This window comes from Felis catus, chromosome A3 (genome assembly GCF_018350175.1).
Source record: "Felis catus isolate Fca126 chromosome A3, F.catus_Fca126_mat1.0, whole genome shotgun sequence".
Classification (NCBI taxonomy): domain Eukaryota; kingdom Metazoa; phylum Chordata; class Mammalia; order Carnivora; family Felidae; genus Felis; species Felis catus.
In genome coordinates this window covers 14,956,148-14,976,027 of record NC_058370.1, presented here as the reverse complement: position 1 = coordinate 14,976,027, position 19,880 = coordinate 14,956,148, and the positions used below count along the sequence as shown (strand labels likewise).

The following is a 19,880-nucleotide window of genomic DNA, read 5'->3' as shown; positions in this document are numbered from 1 at the left end:
TGTGCCTCAGAAACCATCTGGCAGGGTGGTGCGGCAGGGTCTAAGGCACTGGGAAAAGGCAGTGTGTTCTCAGGAGTTGGGGGGGGGGCGTGTCATGGAGTGGTGCTGTCTGTGGCTGCTCATTCACCCAGAAGCTCCCAGATTCCCATGGTGCTCTTAGAGATGATGGTGTGAGTTCCCCCAGACCTGAGCTGCCCTAGACCTCCCAGTTCTTGCCTTGTTGTCTGAGCCCCGGGAACCAGTGACAGTCCTGCTGGGACTCAGAGGCTGGGTCTTCCTCCCATTGTTCAGGACACTCTCCTTCCTGGGCATGAGCCTCTGCCTGGCCCTCATGTTTATCTGCTCCTGGTATTACGCCCTGGTGGCCATGCTCATTGCTGGGCTCATCTACAAATATATCGAGTACCGCGGGTAAGTGTGAGGAAGTGGGGAGGGCTGGAAGGGGGTAGGGATGAGGTAAGAGTGGGGAGAGGCTGGGGCTGGAGGGGAGGGGGAAGGGTGGTAGGGGTGGGATTGGGAGATAGGGGACAGGAGTTGAGGGAGGGGCTGAAGCTTCGAGAAAAGGAGGTGGCAGAATGGCTGCACATTGTCTGCTGGGGCAGCCACTTGTGTGTGCGTGGTTCTTCCTGACACCCCTGGCTTTCTACTCTGGTTGATCCCCTTGGGTCCCCAGGGCAGAGAAAGAGTGGGGTGATGGGATCCGAGGCCTGTCCCTCAGCGCTGCACGCTACGCCCTCTTACGCCTGGAGGAAGGGCCCCCACATACCAAGAACTGGAGGTAAGTGGCCAGGCGCACGTGGGAGGGCCCAGGGGAAGGACAGGAGGGGAGCAGGGCCTGACTCTCCCTCACCTGTTTTGTTTGCTGGGTGGTGTTCCTGCCACAATGGCGTGTCCTTAATGTCTCCTCCTCTGCTCAGCCTAGTCTGAACCTTTCCCACCTGCGGTACCCGGGGTCAGGCTGAGCAACCATCCATTCATCCCCCCGTTCACCTCATCATGTGTTTAAAAACATGTGTGAATGCATGATCTGTGCCGGGCCCCTTTCCAGTCTCTGGGGACCTAGAGAGTGAATAGTTCCACGGAGCAGGCACACACGGAGACAGATAAACGTAATATCGTGTAGCATTTGCTCTGGGAAAGGTGGACCCATTCACTTTGAGAGTTATAGGGGGCTTCTAGAAATTTCTAGATTGAGAACAATCCCTCCACTTTATTCGTGTGAACATCAGGGACCAGAGAAGGTCTCAGAGGCCACGGAAGGCAGAACCGGAAGCAGAATCTTTACCTCCACCTCTCAGCCCCGCCTGCTTTCTAGCTGATTGCTCTGCAAGCCCAGCCCTCGCTCACCTCCCTCAGGTCACTTTGCCGAGAGGAAGGCCTGAACTCTGAGCTCTGACTAGGACACTGTTGGCTTGCACTTGCTGATGTCTACTAAACTGGGTCTTCCAGAGACCAGGGCTTTGCGTTGTTTGTGAATTCTTAAATGCTTGCCACAGGGTCTCGCCCAGAGTGCTCAGAGAATGCTCTTAAACTGATGGTTGGTTGGATGGATGGGATGGCCAAACGAAAAAGGAAGTGAATGGATAAACAGATGAGTAGATGGCTAAGTGTATGTATGTATGGGAGGGTGATTGGTGAATAGATGAACGTGTGAATGGTTGGTGGCAGGTGGATGTTAGATAACTAGGTGAATAATGCATATATAGGTAAGTTAATATGGATGTGAGTGGGCAGCTGAAGGATAAAATGGATGGGTGGGTGACTGGGTGGATGGATGAATGAGGTGGACAGCGAGATGGGTAAGTGGGTGGGGGTATAGAGGACGGATGGCTAGTCAGCTCACCAGTGTTTTGGTGTGTGGGGGCGTGGCGTATGGTGGGTAGAAGTTGGGTGGGTGTTGAATGGATCTTGAATCCTTTTCAGGCCACAGCTGCTGGTGCTGGTGCGCGTGGACCAAGACCAGAATGTGGTACATCCACAGCTGCTCTCACTGACCTCCCAGCTCAAGGCAGGGAAGGGCCTGACCATTGTGGGCTCTGTCCTTGAGGGCACCTTTCTGGACAACCATCCCCAGGCCCAGCGGGCAGAGGAGGTGAGAGGAGTCCCTGGTGGGAAGGGGGCAAGGACAAGTCCCTTGACTTGACCCTTTACACTTTGCCTTCTTACCTCCTTTGGGGTCAAAGGTGGCTCATGCTTTTCTTTCTTCTTTCTTAGAAGAGGAATCTAAGGACTCAGCGAGTGAGTTCCTTAGAATCCAATTGTCAGAACCAAAGACCTTCAGAGCCAAAAGGGCCCCACTTTATGGATAGGGAAACTGAGGCTTAGAGAAGTCAGGTCATTTGTCTAAGGACAGAAAACAGACTCAAATTAGGACTGCGTGACTCCTACTCCAGGCTTCTCCCTGCCAACGTATAGATCTTTCAAAGTGTTTTCACATCTATGATTCTTTCGACCCTCACGCCGCGTGAAGTTGGCAGTGTGAGCATCCACATTTAGTACAAGGGGAAACAGGCCCAGAGAGGGAAGACAGCTTGCTGAAAGTCACAGAGCTGGCTGGGAGCATAGTCAGAATTTGAGCCTGGGTCCCTGGCTCTGGGTCACCTGCTTCTAAGAGCACCGGTCTGTGCTCTTAGTGTACAGGGCCAGCGTGGGCAGGGGCGGCTGGCTTCTGTGTTATGGGGCACTAACACGTGTCTGGAACCTGGTGGGTAGCTGAGCAGGTGGATTCTGTCTTCGATCCAGGCTTCTCTCCCCTGGGGGCTGTGACTAGTTGTGGAGAAAGGAAAGGGGGCCGGAGGGGGGAGAGGAGAGATGGGGAGGAGTACCCCTAATGGCTTGTGACAGTTGCTGTTTCTGCCTCACTGGGCCGTTCACACCAATCTGTCAGGGCCCAGGGCTGGAGGCCTCCACTGGTCAACTTCCTTCAATATGGAGTGGGTGAGAAGGTGCTGCGAACCACACAGCGGGCTGGGCCTGGGGAGATGGGGGGTGGATAAGACCAGATCCCAGGCCTCAAGGTGCTCACAGGCTCGTGGGAAGATAGAATGTACCCAGAAGGCTCTCAAGCCTTCCTGCTGTTGGTAGATGCTTCACTAGGGTTCATATCATCAGAATAATAGAATGTGCTGCGTGCTTCCAATCTGTCAAGCAGCAGGCTACCTTACCCACATCATGTCCTGTAATTCTGCCCATTCCTCAGTGAGGTAGCTGCCATCCCCATTTGACGGATGGGCAAACTGAGGCTCACAGAGGTTAAGCGATTTGCCTAAGGTCACACAGCCAGGAGGTGCCCGAGGTAGGAGTTGAAGCCCTCTCTGCTTGACATCAGGGTAGGGGGTTAGAGTGTGGGGGATGGTGTCAGAGCCCTGGAGTTGAACCCCTACAATAACATACCCATTAGCTGGGTGGCCTTAAGGAAGGCTTAATTTCTCCGAACCTCAATTGCCTCATCTATAACATAAGACTAATAAGAACCCTACCTTCATAGTGCAGGTTGAGTGTGCATTGAAATTGCTTATCATTATGCTAACTTTTAAAAGTTGTTAAAAACAAATCGTCGGGGCACGCACAGCAGCCCAGTTCCGTTCTGGTCTGGGTGGGGGGTGGTTTCTGAGAAGGTGACATTTGAGTTGGGCCAGCAGGGTGTGATATGCAATGGGGGGAGGGTCCCGGTGGGGGTGGAGGGCTTGCCAGTGAAGGCAGGGTGCGGGAAGTGTGGGCTAAGGTCACGGACGGCTTTGCCAGATCCACAAGGAATGGGGCTCTAGGTGATGGGGAGCCATGCGCGATTCTGGTGCCAGAGGCTGACGTGATCAGAGCTGAGCTTCGAGAAGATGGGGACAGTGAAGGGGAGAGACAGCCGGAAGGGAGGCCTGAGGCTCGTCCTTGTCTGACACGCCCCTCCCCCCATCTCCCAGTCCATCCGGCGCCTGATGGAGGCAGAGAAAGTGAAAGGCTTCTGCCAGGTAGTGATTTCCTCCAACCTGCGTGACGGCGTGTCGCATCTGATCCAGTCCGGGGGCCTCGGGGGGCTGCAGCACAACACCGTGCTGGTTGGCTGGCCCCGCAACTGGCGGCAGAAGGAAGATCATCAGACATGGAGGAACTTCATTGGTAACACTGGGTGGGCCGGGGACAGTGGGGGGCGGTGGGCTCTCCCTCTTGGGCCCGGGGGCTCTTTCCCGGGTGTCGCACATGCGGGGGGTCAGTGCTCAGAGCTGGCCATGTGCCAGGCGCTGAGGACTCAGGTGTGAGGGAGATAGTCTTGGGCCCTGCAGAGCTGACTCAGCCCCGAGAGAGAGAGTCAGTGGAAGGCAGCGGAAAGAGCTACAGTTTCGAAGACAGAGAGGCCTGGGTCTCAATCTCACCTCTGGCCCTTCCTAGCTGTGTGATCGTTCACAAGTGACTCACCCTCTCTGGGCACTAGACGCCTTGGTAGTAATATAATAGCGGACATGTATGGACTGTGTTCTGCCTGCCAGACAAGTTGAGCCTCTCTCTAAGCCTCTTATCCTCTCAGCGGTCCCGTGTGGGCTGGCGAGGCAGTGTCATCTCCCCTTTACTGGTGTGAAACGGAGGCCCAGGCCCAGAGAGATGGAGGAATTTGCTCCAGATTACACAGCTGGGCGCCTAGAGGCTGCCCTGTTGACTCTCGGCTGTTCTGGCTCCTTTCCGGGTGGATCATAGTTAAAGGCAGTTGAGAGGATAAACCAGGCCGTGCACGGAAGAGCTCCTGATAGGAAGGGCAGGTGGTCTCATTGCCACTTGACAGGTGGGGAAACTGAGGCCCAGCAAGGTCGAGAGGCTCTCCCCAACCCAAACAACAATTCAGTGATGAGACCTACGTAGATGCTGGTTTTCTGACTACTCAGGCCAAGGCCGGGGCCGGGTGGGGTTGGGGGGGGTGCTGGGTGCCAGGAGCCTTGGTGCAGGAAGGGACCGGGGTCGCTCTTCTCCCCTCTGGCCCTCTCCTTGGCCGTCCCCAGAGCTGGTCCGGGAAACCACAGCTGGTCACCTGGCCCTACTGGTCACCAAGAACGTTTCCATGTTCCCTGGGAACCCCGAGCGCTTCTCCGAGGGCAGCATCGACGTCTGGTGGATTGTGCACGACGGCGGCATGCTCATGTTGCTGCCTTTCCTGCTGCGACACCACAAGGTGAGCGGGCGTGGCTCTGCGTGGCTCGTGGGCTCTGGCCAGGGCCAGCCTCCACGTGAGCCCCTCCCTGGGAGCTCCTGGAAGAGGGGGGCTGATCTCCTCCCTTCCCCTGAGATGTTAGGACCTGAGTGTGTCTCCTCTGGCGGGTGTCCTTGCCTTGTAAAGGAGAGTGCTGCTTCACCCTTGCAAGCGATACTTTAATGGGGACTCTTACCTAAGCGGGGGAGGGGGGTGGTTTGTAGGGAGTGGCCTCCCAGGTAGAGGATTTTGGGTCTGCGCGCGCGCGCGCATGTGTGTGTGTGTGTGTGTGTGTGTGTGTGTGTGTGTGGCGGGGGGGTTGGGGAAGGTGGGTGGGAAGGGTGAGGGACAGGGTCCTCTCTAGGTTCTGACCTTGAATTTTCTCACTGAGTCTGGGCTGGGCTTTTCTGGGTCCCCTTCACCCCTCCAGGTCTGGCGGAAGTGCAAGATGCGCATCTTCACCGTGGCCCAGATGGACGACAACAGCATCCAGATGAAGAAGGACCTGACCACCTTTCTGTACCATTTACGTATCACCGCAGAGGTCGAGGTCGTGGAGATGGTGAGTCCCTACCAGCCACCCATGAAGTTCTGGAGTCCTAGCCGGCCCTCTTTCCTCTTGGCCCTAGCGCCAAATAGGGCGACCCCCAAATCGATCAGCTTATGATGCTGGATCCCTTCCTCATCTTACCTACCTCTTAGCCTCTCTTGGAGTAACCCAAGAGTCTGCCCATCTATCCACCCATCCGTCCCTCTCTTCTTTACAAGAATAGCCAAGTCATTATACGTAAGGCACTGTTTCACGCCACATTTTATATATATGTGTGTGTATATATATATATATATATATTCTCACAACAACCAGTGAAACAGATACAAGTATCAGCATTTTCATTTTACACATTAGGAAGTTGGAGCACGGAAAGGTTAAGTAATTTGCTCAACAGGACAACCAAATGTCAGAGCCAGGATGCAAACCCTGGCAGGCTGACTTCAGAGTCCAGGCCCCTAGCGATTACACCGCATGGCCTCTCATCCATCCGTCCCCCTCGGTTTATTTACGCGTCCACCCATCCCTCTGTGTATTCATTAATGTAGTCATTCACTCAACTACCCATTCATCCATATATGTGTTCATTCATCACTTTGTTCCTTTAAAATTTCTTCCCCTTCTCCATTCACCCGGGTAATTAATTAATCTGCTCATTCATTAATTCACCCATTCACACCCTGGTCCTGTGCTGGGCTGAGGAGGGAATGAACAGCATTGTCTTCAAAGAGCTTTGTCCTCTGCTTCGTCCTTGCCTCCCACAGCTATTGGTTAAACTAGGTCATTAGAGAGAGAAGCCCTAGGCTGGCAGAAGGAAGGGGGTCCGCCTCCCTTCCCTTGGCCTTGCACCTGAGCTCATGCTTTCCTCCCTTGCCCCTGTCACTCTACCCTGCCCCCCGCCCCCCCCTCCCCCGTCCCTGTCCGCCCACAGCATGAAAGCGATATCTCGGCATACACCTACGAGAAGACATTGGTGATGGAGCAGCGTTCTCAGATCCTCAAACAGATGCATTTAACCAAGAATGAGCGAGAACGCGAGGTGAGGTTGCCCTGGCTGGGCTCTGAGAGCCTCAAGCTGCTGCCAGTTCTGGGTCTGCACAGGTTAGGGATGGCCCGGGGCTCACACTCCTGGCCACTGGCACGGCCTTCACCCTAGAGCATTACTCATCACCCTTATTCCCTTCAACCCCACCTCCCTAGCAGCAGGGGTACATGGCACCTACCAAGCCTGCCAGCCAGGATGCAGAGGGCTTTGGCACGGGTGACAGATTTTCCTCTGTATGTGACTTCTGGGGCCCAAGGGAGAATCGTGGAAGCTAAATATGTATGGATGATGATTCCTCATGGGCGTGGGCTCCGAGTGTGGGGGATCATGTGATAGACCCTGCGAGAGTGGGTAACAGATGGTTATTTAGGGATATAGCTGATGGTTGGCAGTTGGGGGCATACCTCCTAGGGTACGGTTGATGAGTTCTCAGGGGGTAATGATGATGAGCCCCCCACGGGGTATGGGTGTAAGATCTCCCAGGTGTGAGTAACGTGGACCACTAGCGCCCCGAGTTGGGATGAAAGCCCACCCCTTGGTGAAATGAGTGATGGTAACTCTGTGGCAGGGGACTGAAGAGCTCTGGGGGGCAGGTGACAGGTTGCCTGTGGAATCGATCCTGTAGGTGAGAGCGACAGACCATGGTTGAGGGGGTCTCCCAGGTGTGGATAATATATTTCTCAGATTTGGTTAATGGATCTTCAGGGGAATGAGTGGTGGGTACCTTTTTGAGCTGGGAAAGGTGAACACTTCAAGGATGTTGTCCAGGGTGATAGTGAACACAATAAAAAAAAAAAAAACGGCATGTGCACTGACCAGTTAGAACTGACACTGGACCACGGTGCTAAGATAGAGCCCTGCTGGGCCAAGTGTTAACCCTTTGCTTGCTGGACGGTGGGGAGGTCAGGGGTTCTGCCGATGAGTTGGGGCGGCCAGGCCAGCGGGGCCAAAGCTATTTGGTATGGAAGCCTTGCAATGTTTGAACAGCTGGTACGGCTCCCAGAAGTGTGCATCGTGGCTGAACATCAGCTCTGGAGGTAGCTGTTTGCAGGGCACGGGTGGTGACTCCTAGCCGAGCTGGCGCTAACCTGTGTCACTGCTAACCTGTGTCACTCCGTAGATCCAGAGTATCACAGATGAGTCTCGCGGCTCAATCCGGAGAAAGAATCCAGCCAACACTCGGCTCCGCCTCAACGTCCCAGAAGAAACCGCTGGGGACAGTGAGGAGAAGCCAGAAGAGGAGGTGTGCGCCTGGGTGGTTTGGCCCCAGCCGGTGGGAGCCGCACCTCCGGCCTCGGCCAAGGGAGTCACGTGCTGCCTGCCCCTTCCTTCATCTCCCAGGTGCAGCTCATCCACGACCAGAGCGCTCCCAGCTGCCCCAGCAGCTCTCCGTCCCCGGGGGAGGAGCCTGAGGGGGAGGGCGAGGCCGATCCTGAGAAGGTGCATCTCACCTGGACCAAGGACAAGTCGGTGGCAGAGAAGAATAAGGGCCCCAGTCCCGTCTCCTCGGAGGGCATCAAGGACTTCTTCAGCATGAAGCCGTAGGGGCCTGGGGGCTGCGGGCTCGGGGCTGGGGGCTGGGGTGAGCCCGCAGGGTCTTTGCTCCCGGTGGCAGAGCAGATGAGCAGAGGAGGTCCTGGTGGGAAGACCCAGCCCAGACCTTGTCTGGGCGTCCCCATCCGAGGACCTCGGGTCGGGCTGATAGCCGAGGGTCGGCGCTCCCAGGGGCGCCGTGAAGAAGCGAAGGGGGTGTGGCCGGGAGAGCGGGACCCGCGAGCACTGGGTGGGGGAGGGGGAGGATGGTGGCCCAAGCGCTCAGCCCCTCCTTCTTCTGACCCCTCTCTTGTTCTTCCTCTCTTTGCTTCTCTTGTGTTTCCTGAAGGGAGTGGGAGAATTTGTAAGTGCTTCAGGATTTTTTAATTCTCTCTTCCGGGTTGGCCAGGGTCCCTGCTCTCCTCAGTCTATCACGAACCCTCAGCGCGGGCCCCTGGCCGTTTGGGGTCTCTGAACAGCCCAACTTGGAGAGGTCTGGGGTTGACCGGTGCCAGCGGCCCAGTGCGCCTGGGGCTGCAAGGGCACTGGGTCCTGCCCTCCGGCTTCGGGCTCACGCGCCCGCCTCCCCTCCTGCCTCCCCCAGGAACCAGTCCAACGTGCGGCGCATGCACACTGCCGTGCGGCTGAACGAGGTCATCGTGAAGAAATCCCGGGATGCCAAGCTGGTGTTGCTCAACATGCCTGGACCTCCCCGCAACCGCAACGGTGACGAAAATTGTATCCAGGACCTAAAGTGGGGCGTGCGGGAGGGAGGCGGACGTCCGGGGCAACGGGGTCCTCGTCCTGGGAGGGAAGAGCCGAGGCGTTCCCGCGTCAGGAACCTCAGACCGGGAGGCGGGCCCAGGGGTCCCCGGCGCCCGATCGCGACCCTCCACTCCGTCAGGGCGAAGGGGACGCGGCTTTTCTCCTTGACTGGCGCTCAGACATGGAGTTCCTCGAGGTCCTCACCGAGCACCTGGACCGGGTGATGCTGGTCCGCGGCGGCGGCCGCGAGGTCATCACCATCTACTCCTGAGAGCCAGGACCTGCCACCCGGGCCCGAGCGCGCCCGGCCGGCGGCCCCGGAGCCCTCGCCGCGCCCCCCGCCGCTGTCACCGTTTACATACAGACCCTGTGCCCGCGCCCTGGCCCCTTTCCCCGCTGCCTGAAGCCCGGAGGCCACGCCGCTCGGGGCTGACTCGGAGGGGACCGCCCCGCGCGGAGGCCGGAGCCCGAGAGCCCCCGTTGGCTCGTCGCTCTGCGGGCCCGGCCTCGCCCCGCCGGAGGAGACGCTGCAATAAGGCCGGGGAGGCGCGGAGGGCGGAGGCGCGGGGCCGTGAGGAGCGCCCGCGGGCCGCGCGGCCGCATCCCCTCCCCAGCCCCGCCCGGTTCTCCTCGGCGCCCCGGCGCGGGCCCGGCACCCGGGCGGCCCGAGGGCGCGCGGTGGGGAGGCCGCGCTCGGCCCGACCCGCCGCCCCTCCGCGCGGGGCCGCGCCTATACATAGTGTACAGGAGACATCGCGTGTATTTTTAACGTCCCCATATTTCTGTGACTAGAAGCGCAACGGACTTCTCAGCTCGCCGCCTTCGAGCTCTCCCGCTGGGGGCACGCGGGGGAGGCGGCGGCCTCGGGAGGCTGGGTTTTCCCGGACGTCCGCGAGTTTGGAAGCAAAAGTGCTTTCGGCCCAGGCGGGAGTCGTGGTCCTGGCCCCTCGACACCCCCGCTCCGCTCTCGCCTCCTCGCCCTTCCCGCGCGCCCCCGGCTTCCGACCCTTCCCGCAAGTTCGTTTTGGAGATGGGGTGAGACCAGCGCCCGGCTTTTCCCGGATCCGCCTCCCAGCGGCTGCGGAGACGCGCGCAGCCGCCTCTCGGCTCCCCGCGAGCCGGAGCCGGGACCGGGGAGGGGCTGCTGGGGGCGAGGGTGGTGAGGGGATGGGGGGCGGAGAGACCGAGGAAGCCCCGCCCCCGTGCCTTCATGGGAGAGCGGGCGTCTCTCCTCGTCGGCTGGTCGCCTGCTCCCCCTATCCCATGGCTCCTCGCCAAAGACTGAAACCGGGGAGCTGGAGGGCGTCCCCTCCCCGGAGTTGCGTCCCTGGGACAGGCGAGGGAGGAGGGGAAGCGATTTGGGTTTAGGGGCCAGACCCACCGGGGAGGCCCCAGCTCTGCTCCTGATGTTCCCTCCCCTGTCCCCACCCGGCAGCTGGCAGCTCCGGCCTCGGGGACCCAGCCGCCTTCTCCCGCGTGCCGGGGCCGGGCCTTGCTGCCCAGCAGCGGCCTCTAGCTGCGTCTCCCAGGCACCCGGGCCTGGGGGAGGGCTGGAGTCGCCATGTGCTTTGTTCTAAGCGCCTCTCTGCCCTCCTCCAACCAGGACCCAAAGCCTTTCTTTGGCTTCTCCAACTCCAGTCCTTGGCGCTTCTGCTCCACGCAGCCGGGTCGGAGGCGCCGTCTATCCCTAGAGAAGGCGCATTGGGCGGGCTCCCTTCCCCCAGGGCACGTCACTAAGGGGGACAGGCACTGCATGCTCGTTCCAGCGCCCTCTGGGACCGGGTTCAGTACCTCCAGCTCCAGGTCCCTGACATTTGCACCTAGTTAGACATCCTGCCCACCTCCCAGAGCTGGGGCTACTGAGTACTCCTGACCTCACCACCTCCTTCCCTTTGAGCCCAAGGCGGAGAGCTGGAGCTGTTGCTGTCTATAGACTGGGTCAGGTGTGGCTGGAGGTGTGGCTGGAGGTCTCAGTATCTGCCTGTTAGGCCAAGGCCCTCTGAGATTTGATAAGGGGGCAAGATGGACTCTCCAGAAGGTTGGAAATATTAAGACACCAGGCCCCCCCCACCTGACCCCCCTGCATCTTTCAAAAGACCTCCGAGAACCACAGCTGGGTCTAGCCTTCTGGGGGCCTGAGCATCCCCAGGCTAAGCGGCAGCCTGGGCAGAAGGGGAAGGGGCTGTATCAACACCACCAATTAGGGAACCAAAGTTGCACTATCTGGGCCCAGAATGTCTGGTTGGCAAGAGCAAAGTTTCTGTTAAAGAAGACAAACATCCCATAACAAAACCCAAGTTTTTCTGTGCTACATGTGCAATATTTGTTATGAATGTTATCACAGGTCATTCATCAAATTATCTTTACAATCATCGTAGCTAGATGTTTCATGTCCATTCAAGTGACTTTTATTCTGAGTGCAATATTTCAATAGCCTCGTAGTGAGAACTAGTGTTGCTTTTGTTTTAGCCGATCTATGTGCAGGGCAATGCAATGAAGTTGAAAACCCTTGTAAATAGGAGAGGTTGCAAACCAAATCAAGATTATTTATTACTATTATTAGGCCTGCCTTTAATTTTCAGTGTGTTTCAGTATTCCGCATTCCGCCTCAGTACCGATCTTGTGTTCTTTGTGCCAATATGGAAAGGAGCGCGTTGGTTCTTTCCTTTCTTGTTGAATGCTCCTCCGCTCCCATTTAATGCTTTACAGCTTTTACTGTATTTTTTAGACTCCCGTCTGCACAAAATGCAATAAAAATAATTTTATTATACCCTTCACAGCCTGAGGTGTGCTGTATGGACCCTTGAGGGGGAAGGAGCGGAACTCAAGGTGGCTCTTCGGAAGGAGCCCTGCCTCATCACACCCCGACCCACGGTCCCTGGCTGGGCTGCTCCTCAGGGTCTGGTCGCCTGGGACAACCAGGTCAGGCCCGTGCTGGTCCGACCTCGCCCCCTTCCCCAGGCTCCTGGCCCTTAAATGCTCTTCCAGGCGCCCACTTTCTATGACTCTACGGTTCTGCCAACTCCCCACATAGCGGGTAGAACACAGGGTGGCAGCTGAGGCCAAATCAAAGCGGGAGAGCACCCTGCTCCACTGGCCAGCGGCCAGAAACGGCCTCCTCAGAAACGTCCCTTTCCCAGAGTGAGCGGACAAGCCTGCTGCCACACTGAGAGTCCACCACAAACAAGCACGTTTAACACAGCATCATAATTAGCCAGCAGGCTTTTGCTCTGACCTGATGTTAAAGCTTCTGACCGGGGGAGGTGTGGCAGAAGAGGACTAAGGTCAGAGGAGGTTTTCGGGGCTGACCGCAACCACAGATGAGGACAAGAGGGGGCAGGCGTCACGGCAGACGGAAACCAGTCAATGTTCCGTCAGGGGCCCTCACCTTCTGACTGGGGAGGGAATGCCTCTGCAGTTATTCACACCCCAAAAAGACAACACAGCCTTTACTTTTTCATTTTAATAAAAAGTAATCATCTCATCTTATTAACAACACAGAATTCCAAAGAGGAAAAAAACACTATAGAACACAAACAGGTCAGAACATAAAACGCTGCCATCGGGGACCTTGAGTTTTTGAAAGCATTGTTTGCTCAGCCACTGGCAAGGACTCAGCTGAGGTCCCTGCCCTCCCTCATCCCTGCAGGGGACCCTTGAGACTGTGACCCACAGGGCTCTGATGAGCACCATCCCCAGGGAGAGGGCAGCTTCCTTTGGCTCCATAGAGAGCAGCAGCCAGAAGTCCTCCCTCTAATAATTTCACTCTGGCTCAAAAGTTATGAACAACCACCTGTATCAAGGACATGTCCAGCTACCAAAAGTCTGACATCAAAATGGTCCCTACCTCCTGCTGCTCAGAAACAGAAGAGTCCAAATGAAAATAAGAGCCTGATTTCTGAGCCAAAAGCTCAAAACAATCACTGAAAAAAAAAAGGGTGTTCCCTGCCAGAGTCTAGAGTTGCTTTCTCAGAACCTCCATGAAACTAGCACTGGAGAGGGAGAAGCTGACAAAAACGTTAAGGGGGTGAGAGTGGTCAGGGCCCAGATTACAGTTCTTGTTGAACTGCTGGTGACTGGAGCTGTTCAATCCATTGGAGATCCTCCAATGAAATGAAAAGAGAAAAAAAGAAAGGAAGAAAGAAAGAAAGGGAAAGAAAAAAGAAAAAAAAGGAAAGGGGAGGAAGGAAAAGAAAAAGAAAGAAAGAGAAAGAAAAAATAAAGAAAAGAAGAAAGAAAAAAAGAAAGAAAGAAAACCCCAAACTAACAACCCTGGGTTAGGCAGAAAAGTGCCTGCTTCCGTGGCCGCCACGCACTCTCCTAGACCAACTCCAGAGCAGCTGCTTTATGAATCCTCCGGCAGACCCCATACACATGGAACGGGGCACGAGGACACCGTGCTTGCCCAGCCCAGGCTGGCTTTCTGCAACCCTAGGAAGCAGCTGCAGACAGGAGCTTGAGCTCTGGTCGGCCTGTGTGAAGCTGAAAAAAACCTTGGTAGGTTCAAAATGAACAAAGGTGGTGGCGACGGACATGAAAATGCTGTTCCAAACTCAGTCGATCGGGGCGTGGCTTCTTCCTTCTCCCCAACCCCCAAATCCAGCTGACAGAGACCAGAGAAACCCATGAAATATAAACTGAGCCCGGACACCTATACTGCCCAAGTGACCCCAGAGATATTTATTTTCTACAAAACAAAAACCAAAAACAACAAAAAAAGATACACCCCCAAAAGCAGCATAAACTCTGACTCTGGAAGGAATAAGCAACAAAGCCTTGGGCAGAAGAGAGAGCAGGTGGTAGAAACATTCGATGTAGACCTGGAGAGGCGCAGAGAACATCCTCCAAATAACTCTATTTGAACGCAGTAGGTGGGAGGAGGCCAGGGGATGAGGGGACTGGGGACAGTTGAGAGACTTAGCCTCAGTAATGCCTCTGGTAGGATCCCAACGGGGCCGGGGGCCGCCCCACCTGTGCTGTAGTTTGGCTAACCAGGTGGGACAGAGCAGGGCCACTCTGGATCAGGGTGTCCAGAGCCTTCTGTACACTTGGATTGTCAAAGTTGATACCTGTGGAAGACACGGGCCTCTGGCTAGCCATGTTGCTAGCAGGTGCCAGGCGACTGGAAGGCTGGCCAAAGAGCCCTTGGGAAGGAGCCCCAGGCCTGGGGCCCATGTTCCGAGCAGATCCCGCCTGTCCCAAAATGTTTGGAGGCTGATTGCCAGAGGCCTGTGATCTTTGCTGAGGCTGGCTGTTCGCTGCCGTGGAAAAATTCTGGTTCTGGGTGTTTCCGGCAGCGACTGAAGGGGATGCAGAGCTGCTATTGGCCACAACCGTGCCACTATTGAAGAGGCTGAGGATTTTGGCCTGAAGCTCTTGCTGGGAGGTGGGGGGTGCAGCTGGAGTGGGTGTAGCAGAGGGGAGCACTTGGCCGCTCTGGAGCGGTTGGGAGCTTGGCTGTGTCTTCAGCGAGGCACCCGAGGTCGCCCCGAGTGGTTGGCGGGAAATCGGGCCTAAAAGACAGAAGGAGGAGGTATCTAGTTGAAAGTACCCTCCGTGGGCAGGAGGCTTAACAGCCAGGGAAGAACAACAATCACTGATCACATCAATCACATAGTACACAGACTATAACATCAATTTCCCAAAGGAGCTACTTCATGGTATATGCTGTCTCCAGAAAACAGCCTAGGTGCCCCAGAGGACTACTTAAAGGAACAAAGGGCATCCATCTCGGTGACCAGGTAGCTGGCAATCTTAGCCCACCCATCGCCACATTAACTACAGGGACTGAAATTCAGTACCCAAATGTTAAGTTATCATTACATCAGCAAGGATGGCCCGTAGGAGAACCCAGGGGATGGGCTCATTCCCCTTACCCACCCCAAAGAGCTTGGGCCTGCCACCCTCCCAACAGAGCCTGGGGGTTAGAGAAATGCAGAGTCAGAACTTCACCTCGGCCCTGCCACGTAGCTCACCAGGCAGAGAGTCGGTGCTGCTCCTCATAAGGCGCTCCTTCCGCTCTCGAAGATAGTTGATGATCTTGTCAGTCTCCTCGGCAGTGAGGTACCTGTTGTCTGCCAGTAGGTTGATGAGGCTTTGGATGGCTGGAGGGTGCCCCCCTCGCACTCCTTCCTCGGGGCCTCCGCGCTCCCTTTCCTGCAGGATGGCTTCATCTGCCATCTTGGCTGCCTGTCTGGCAATCTCCTCTCGCTCCTTCTCCCGGCACTCATTCTTATAGCGCTCATAATTTCTGGCTACCAGCACCATGGCGTCTGCCTGGGGCATGTTGCGATGCTCTGTCGGAGAGAATGACAGGAGTTATTTTCTCCCATGACAGTTGTGAGTGCCCAACTTCTGGACTCTACCAAGCCTTTTCTAACCTCAAACCAGCAAGAAAACCATTCTGGTGACAAAAAGCCTTATGATGCGGAGCAGAGTGGGGGAGACGAAGGCTGGAAAGACAGGTGAATAGATTTCTTTGGTGGGGAACACACACACCTTTCACAGAGCTGGTTCTTCGGGGGAATTCCTAGATCACAGACTTGTAGTAAAAACCAAAGAAACATGACAGTCTCCCACAGATTCAAAAAGACCACATGGGGAATAACCATGGGAGGCAGGCTGCAGGGGGCCAAAAAGCTCTTCTGTAAAGTCTGGCTCTCTACTGTGACACTCAGGATAGAGCTGGCCTACTGTTTCTGAATTCATCAGTTCAAAGGTCATGCATTAAGATCAAATATGACCCTAAATAACCTCCTCTCCTTACCCATGGGCAACGTGACCTACAGGGTGGTGAGAAGCCTCAGAACGTCACAGAAATGCCCTCACACATCTTGAGAACTACTGCTCAGAGACACAAATGACCTAGTGAGAGCCCTATGTATTTTATGGTTATGGGTAACAAGTCAGGCAAAGAGATTCCGATGTGGTGGAAAAAGGGCAAAGTCCAGTCTGGGCTGGAAGAGCAATGGCCAGGGCCATCGGTTGGCTGAGTCCTAACATCCTGAGTGCGATGTACTAAAAGCATCTTCAGGGAAGGGCTTCAAGGACTTCCTGGGCCTCCTCCCTGCTCTCCTGCCCCCTCTACTTCTCTAGCACACTTGCAGACTGTCCCGTCGCCTGTCGTGTCCTCAGTCCCTTATTACAAAGTCTAATGAAAGCCAAGGGTTCTAGCACGCTCCATGCGGTGCACATCTGCCAGAGGTGTGCCAGCATCTGCTCTCAATGGTGAGAGCTGATGGTGCATGTCTCTTCCCAACCGTCCCTGAAGTGACTGCATGTTGGTGGCTTGAAACAAGACACACAGGGGGAGCATTTACACCATCAGCAAATGCTGTGAACCACAATGCCTCCTGCCCCCTTCCCAGAACTAGTGGTTACACATTTACCAGCATCCCGCTATGTATACCTGAGAGCTAAATATAATGTTTTCCATATAGCAGACCCAGAACTGCATCCACTGAAAGAATATCAGACGAGTAAGTGACTATGCAAGTCTCCTCCAGTGTGCTTATAAAAGGGACCCACCATCTTTGAGATGACATACGAGTCATTTGCCCCAAACCTGCTTCTTCTCAGTAGGGCATCAAAGAATTAACGGACTAGTGACTATCTCTGGAATTCTAACCCACTTGGGCCTCCGTACCTTGTGGGGTTCCGAACATGATGTTGACTGTGCACGAGCGGTGAATCTGGTGTTGCTGGGTGATGACGATAGCAAAAGGAGACCCTCCCCTGCTAACATCCTCCAAGGCTTGTGACAGTGACACCTCTGTGTTGAGGAAGATCAAGTCCACTACCATGCCTAGGTCTCGTACCTTCCGCCCCACAGATTCAGCATAATCTCTGTAGGAACAAACAGGATCCAAGTGAGTACTCCCTGACCAGCTCCCGATCTGTATACTGTTGCACCTCAGCCAGCAGTGTGTGCTCCTATGGAGAGTTCAAATCTTAGCACATCCCATGTCTCCCTAGTGCCCTCTTCAGGCTCCACGAATCTAGACCAATTCCATCCCTTACACCAGAGTTCAGAATGGTTATGCCTAGCTCAGAATGGTCACATATTAAGCTACCAACAGCACAGTCCTTAGTACCCAGGTCTTTTTCTTGATCCTGCAGGGCAGTGGTCTTTCCTTAAACACCATCCTGCTGCCCAAGACTTGAGGCATGTACCTGTCTCTGGGGTGCTGCACAATAGAGTGGAAAAAGCATGGGCTTTAACGCTAGGAGGAGTCTGGATCCCAACCTTATCATTTACTTACAAAATTGTGAGGATTTAAGCAAATCCTTCAACCTCTTACCAACTTGTTTCTTTACCAACAAAACAGGAATATGGCTCCACTCATGTCATTCCCTTGACCTTCTCTCCAATCTAAATTAGATCCTTGATCTATTTCTTCTCATAGGGCTCATCACCAATACCCCCATTTTTGTTGTCATCTGCCCAACTAGGGTGTAAGTTCCACCACAGGAAGAGGCCCTATATACTTGCATCCCAGTACCTAGCTTCGCCATACACGTAAGAGATGAGCTGAATGAACACACATGTAACGTGATGACTGCGAAGATTAAAAATAATTTAAGTAAATCGCCTAGCAAGGGATAGCAGAGTAGGTGCTTAGAAAATAACAGCTATTATCCTGTGTCAAGAAAAAAAAAAAAAAAAAGCTATCCACAGTTAAAAGTGGCATCTATCTCTAAACAAGGCAGCCCAGAGCCTGGGAACTCTGCCTGCTGCTTGGTGTCTCGACACCTATTTCCCTAGTCTCCGCCTTGAAATTAGCTCTTTAACCTCAAACTGCTAGAAAACACATGAAGTTATTTACTAACCACCTGGGGAAAGGGAACATAGCCAGTGCCAAGCCTGCAAGCTGCTACGCTCCCTTGTGCCTCTCTGCTCGGTCTCTTCAGGAAACAATGTGAAAAAGAGGCAAGCAAAGAGGTACTGTGAACTCTGGATTGGCTAGAACGGTTTCCTGACAGTTCTGCAAGATCACGGCACTTCATAAAGAAGGCCTGGCAGGCCAATGCAGAGACACGTGCCTCCCGAAGTGGTGGGGATTCGGGGTGGCTTCATGAAGGGGGCATCTATTGCTTTGCATGACCAACATATATTCCCTCTTCAGTTTTCCTTTGGGAAAGCACCCTTCTCCTACTCAGTCCACATGATTCCACAGGCCTAATTCCACCTGTAGCTCTAGGAATGGGGCACATGACCCAGCCCTGGCTAATCGGGAATCTTAGCACCGCTGGTTCAAGGATGGGACAGTGAGCCAGGTCAGTCCAATGAGAAACAATTCCAGGCCTTTAAATGGAAGCACTGGGAAACAGAGGCTTTTGCCGAGACAGATGTATAGGGTTAGTGCCATTCTGCCTTTTCCAGTAGAAAGCTTGCGTGAGAACGAGGGTAATACAGGGACCAAGTCTTGATGACGTGGTTTGACACTGGATGTGGCCATACCTGATATTCCCAGTCAGGCAAGCTAAAAATTTCCCTTTGGGGCGTGAGCCAGTTTGCAATGGGTTTTCTGTCAAGCCACAACTGACAGAACTCTGGCTCAATGTAGGAGAGCAATGCTAGAACCCACAGCCCAAGTTCAGTGGGTTCAGCTGCCAAAGGAAGTCTTCATTTCTCTTCTGACCATTCTCCTTATTCAGGAGAAATAACCGAAGGATTCTTACTTAGTCTGCTTGTTGACCACAATCACAGAACAATCAACAGGCCTCTCAGCATCAAAGCGTCTCTGGATTTCCTCAAAATACTGACGATAAAGCTCTTCTCTACGCCGTTCCTCACGTTTCAAACGTTCTGTAAGACACCGACAAGGAAAACTGAAATATGGACTGTGCCTTTCTATAAAAATAAGCCACAGGGGCACCTGGGTGGCGCAGTCGGTTAAGCGAACGACTTCAGCCAGGTCACGATCTCACGGTCCGCGAGTTCGAGCCCCGCGTCGGGCTCTGGGCTGATGGCTCAGAGCCTGGAGCCTGTTTCCGATTCTGTGTCTCCCTCTCTCTCTGCCCCTCCCCCATTCATGCTCTGTCTCCCTCTGTCCCAAAAATAAATAAACATTGAAAAAAAAATTAAAAAAAAAAAAAAATAAGCCACAGACCTTACTTTAAATCCTACAAGTATGTAGGCCAATGTCGTAATATACATATACTCTGAGTTACTCTTCTGGACTACCTCCTAAAAATAGCCAGTATTATTATTTTTTATTACTATAAATTCATTGAAATGGAATGGCTGGATTAGAGGGCATGGTCACTTAAATGCATCATCTGCTGCATACTGCCAAACTGCCCTCTAAAGGCTGTTAACTTATCTCTTCACAGGGGTAGATTACCTAGTGCTAATTCTCTGCATCTTGGTCAACATTGGGTGTTGTCATTTTTAAACATTCCTGCCAACTTGACAGGTAAAAGATAGTATTCCATTACTATTCTAATTTGCATTTTGGGGACAACTATTTAAGACTCTCATTGACAGGTATTTGTTAATTTGTTCCGGAAAAAAAAAATCACGTGGTAAAGTTTTATTACAAATTAAAAATGAGGCTCTTATTTCAACTACAAAACAATTACGAGATCTTTAAGGATGTATTGAGAATAATCAGGCTTTGAAAAAACATTTTGTCTTTATCTAAAAAAGAGACGCTATTAGGTAAAAATTACATATAAAACAAAAAAACCCCACATCACATGCCGCACAGAGAGTGCAGACAGTTGTAGTTATTTGGTTAACAGGCAAAAAGCAAGCACTTATTAACCCTCTCCAGCTATAATCTTTTGTTCATTTCTTATTGCTACAATTT

The 19,880-nt window shown here is 54.0% G+C and overlaps 2 protein-coding genes across 8 annotated transcripts in view; one reads left to right on the top strand and one right to left on the bottom strand.

Annotated features, from left to right (window-relative positions):
- Positions 1-11,841, top strand: part of SLC12A5 (solute carrier family 12 member 5) — a 36,740-nt gene extending 24,899 nt beyond the window's left edge. For 4 of the 5 annotated variants that reach the window (XM_023251177.2, XM_023251179.2, XM_023251180.2 and 1 more), the window contains 12 exons: positions 292-411; positions 674-778; positions 1,924-2,092; positions 3,918-4,113; positions 4,986-5,155; positions 5,604-5,735; positions 6,655-6,762; positions 7,889-8,011; positions 8,110-8,309; positions 8,651-8,665; positions 8,906-9,039; positions 9,246-11,841. In XM_023251177.2, coding sequence (XP_023106945.1) covers positions 292-411; positions 674-778; positions 1,924-2,092; positions 3,918-4,113; positions 4,986-5,155; positions 5,604-5,735; positions 6,655-6,762; positions 7,889-8,011; positions 8,110-8,309; positions 8,651-8,665; positions 8,906-9,039; positions 9,246-9,337 — 1,564 coding nt within the window. In that variant the 3' untranslated portion in view covers positions 9,338-11,841. The remainder of the gene's footprint in view (positions 1-291; positions 412-673; positions 779-1,923; positions 2,093-3,917; positions 4,114-4,985; positions 5,156-5,603; positions 5,736-6,654; positions 6,763-7,888; positions 8,012-8,109; positions 8,310-8,650; positions 8,666-8,905; positions 9,040-9,245) is intronic. The other variant, XM_045053525.1, reaches the window with a different exon arrangement.
- A 673-nt stretch (positions 11,842-12,514) lies between these two features.
- The window catches only part of NCOA5 (nuclear receptor coactivator 5), a 31,378-nt gene continuing 24,012 nt past the window's right edge, over positions 12,515-19,880 (bottom strand). For 2 of the 3 annotated variants that reach the window (XM_023251173.2, XM_023251174.2), the window contains 4 exons: positions 18,748-18,874; positions 16,712-16,911; positions 15,042-15,362; positions 12,515-14,579 (listed from right to left, as the gene is read on the bottom strand). In XM_023251173.2, the coding sequence (XP_023106941.1) occupies positions 13,990-14,579; positions 15,042-15,362; positions 16,712-16,911; positions 18,748-18,874 (1,238 nt within the window). In that variant the 3' untranslated portion in view covers positions 12,515-13,989. Of the gene's footprint in view, positions 14,580-15,018; positions 15,363-16,711; positions 16,912-18,747; positions 18,875-19,880 lie in introns of all 3 variants that reach the window. The other variant, XM_023251175.2, reaches the window with a different exon arrangement.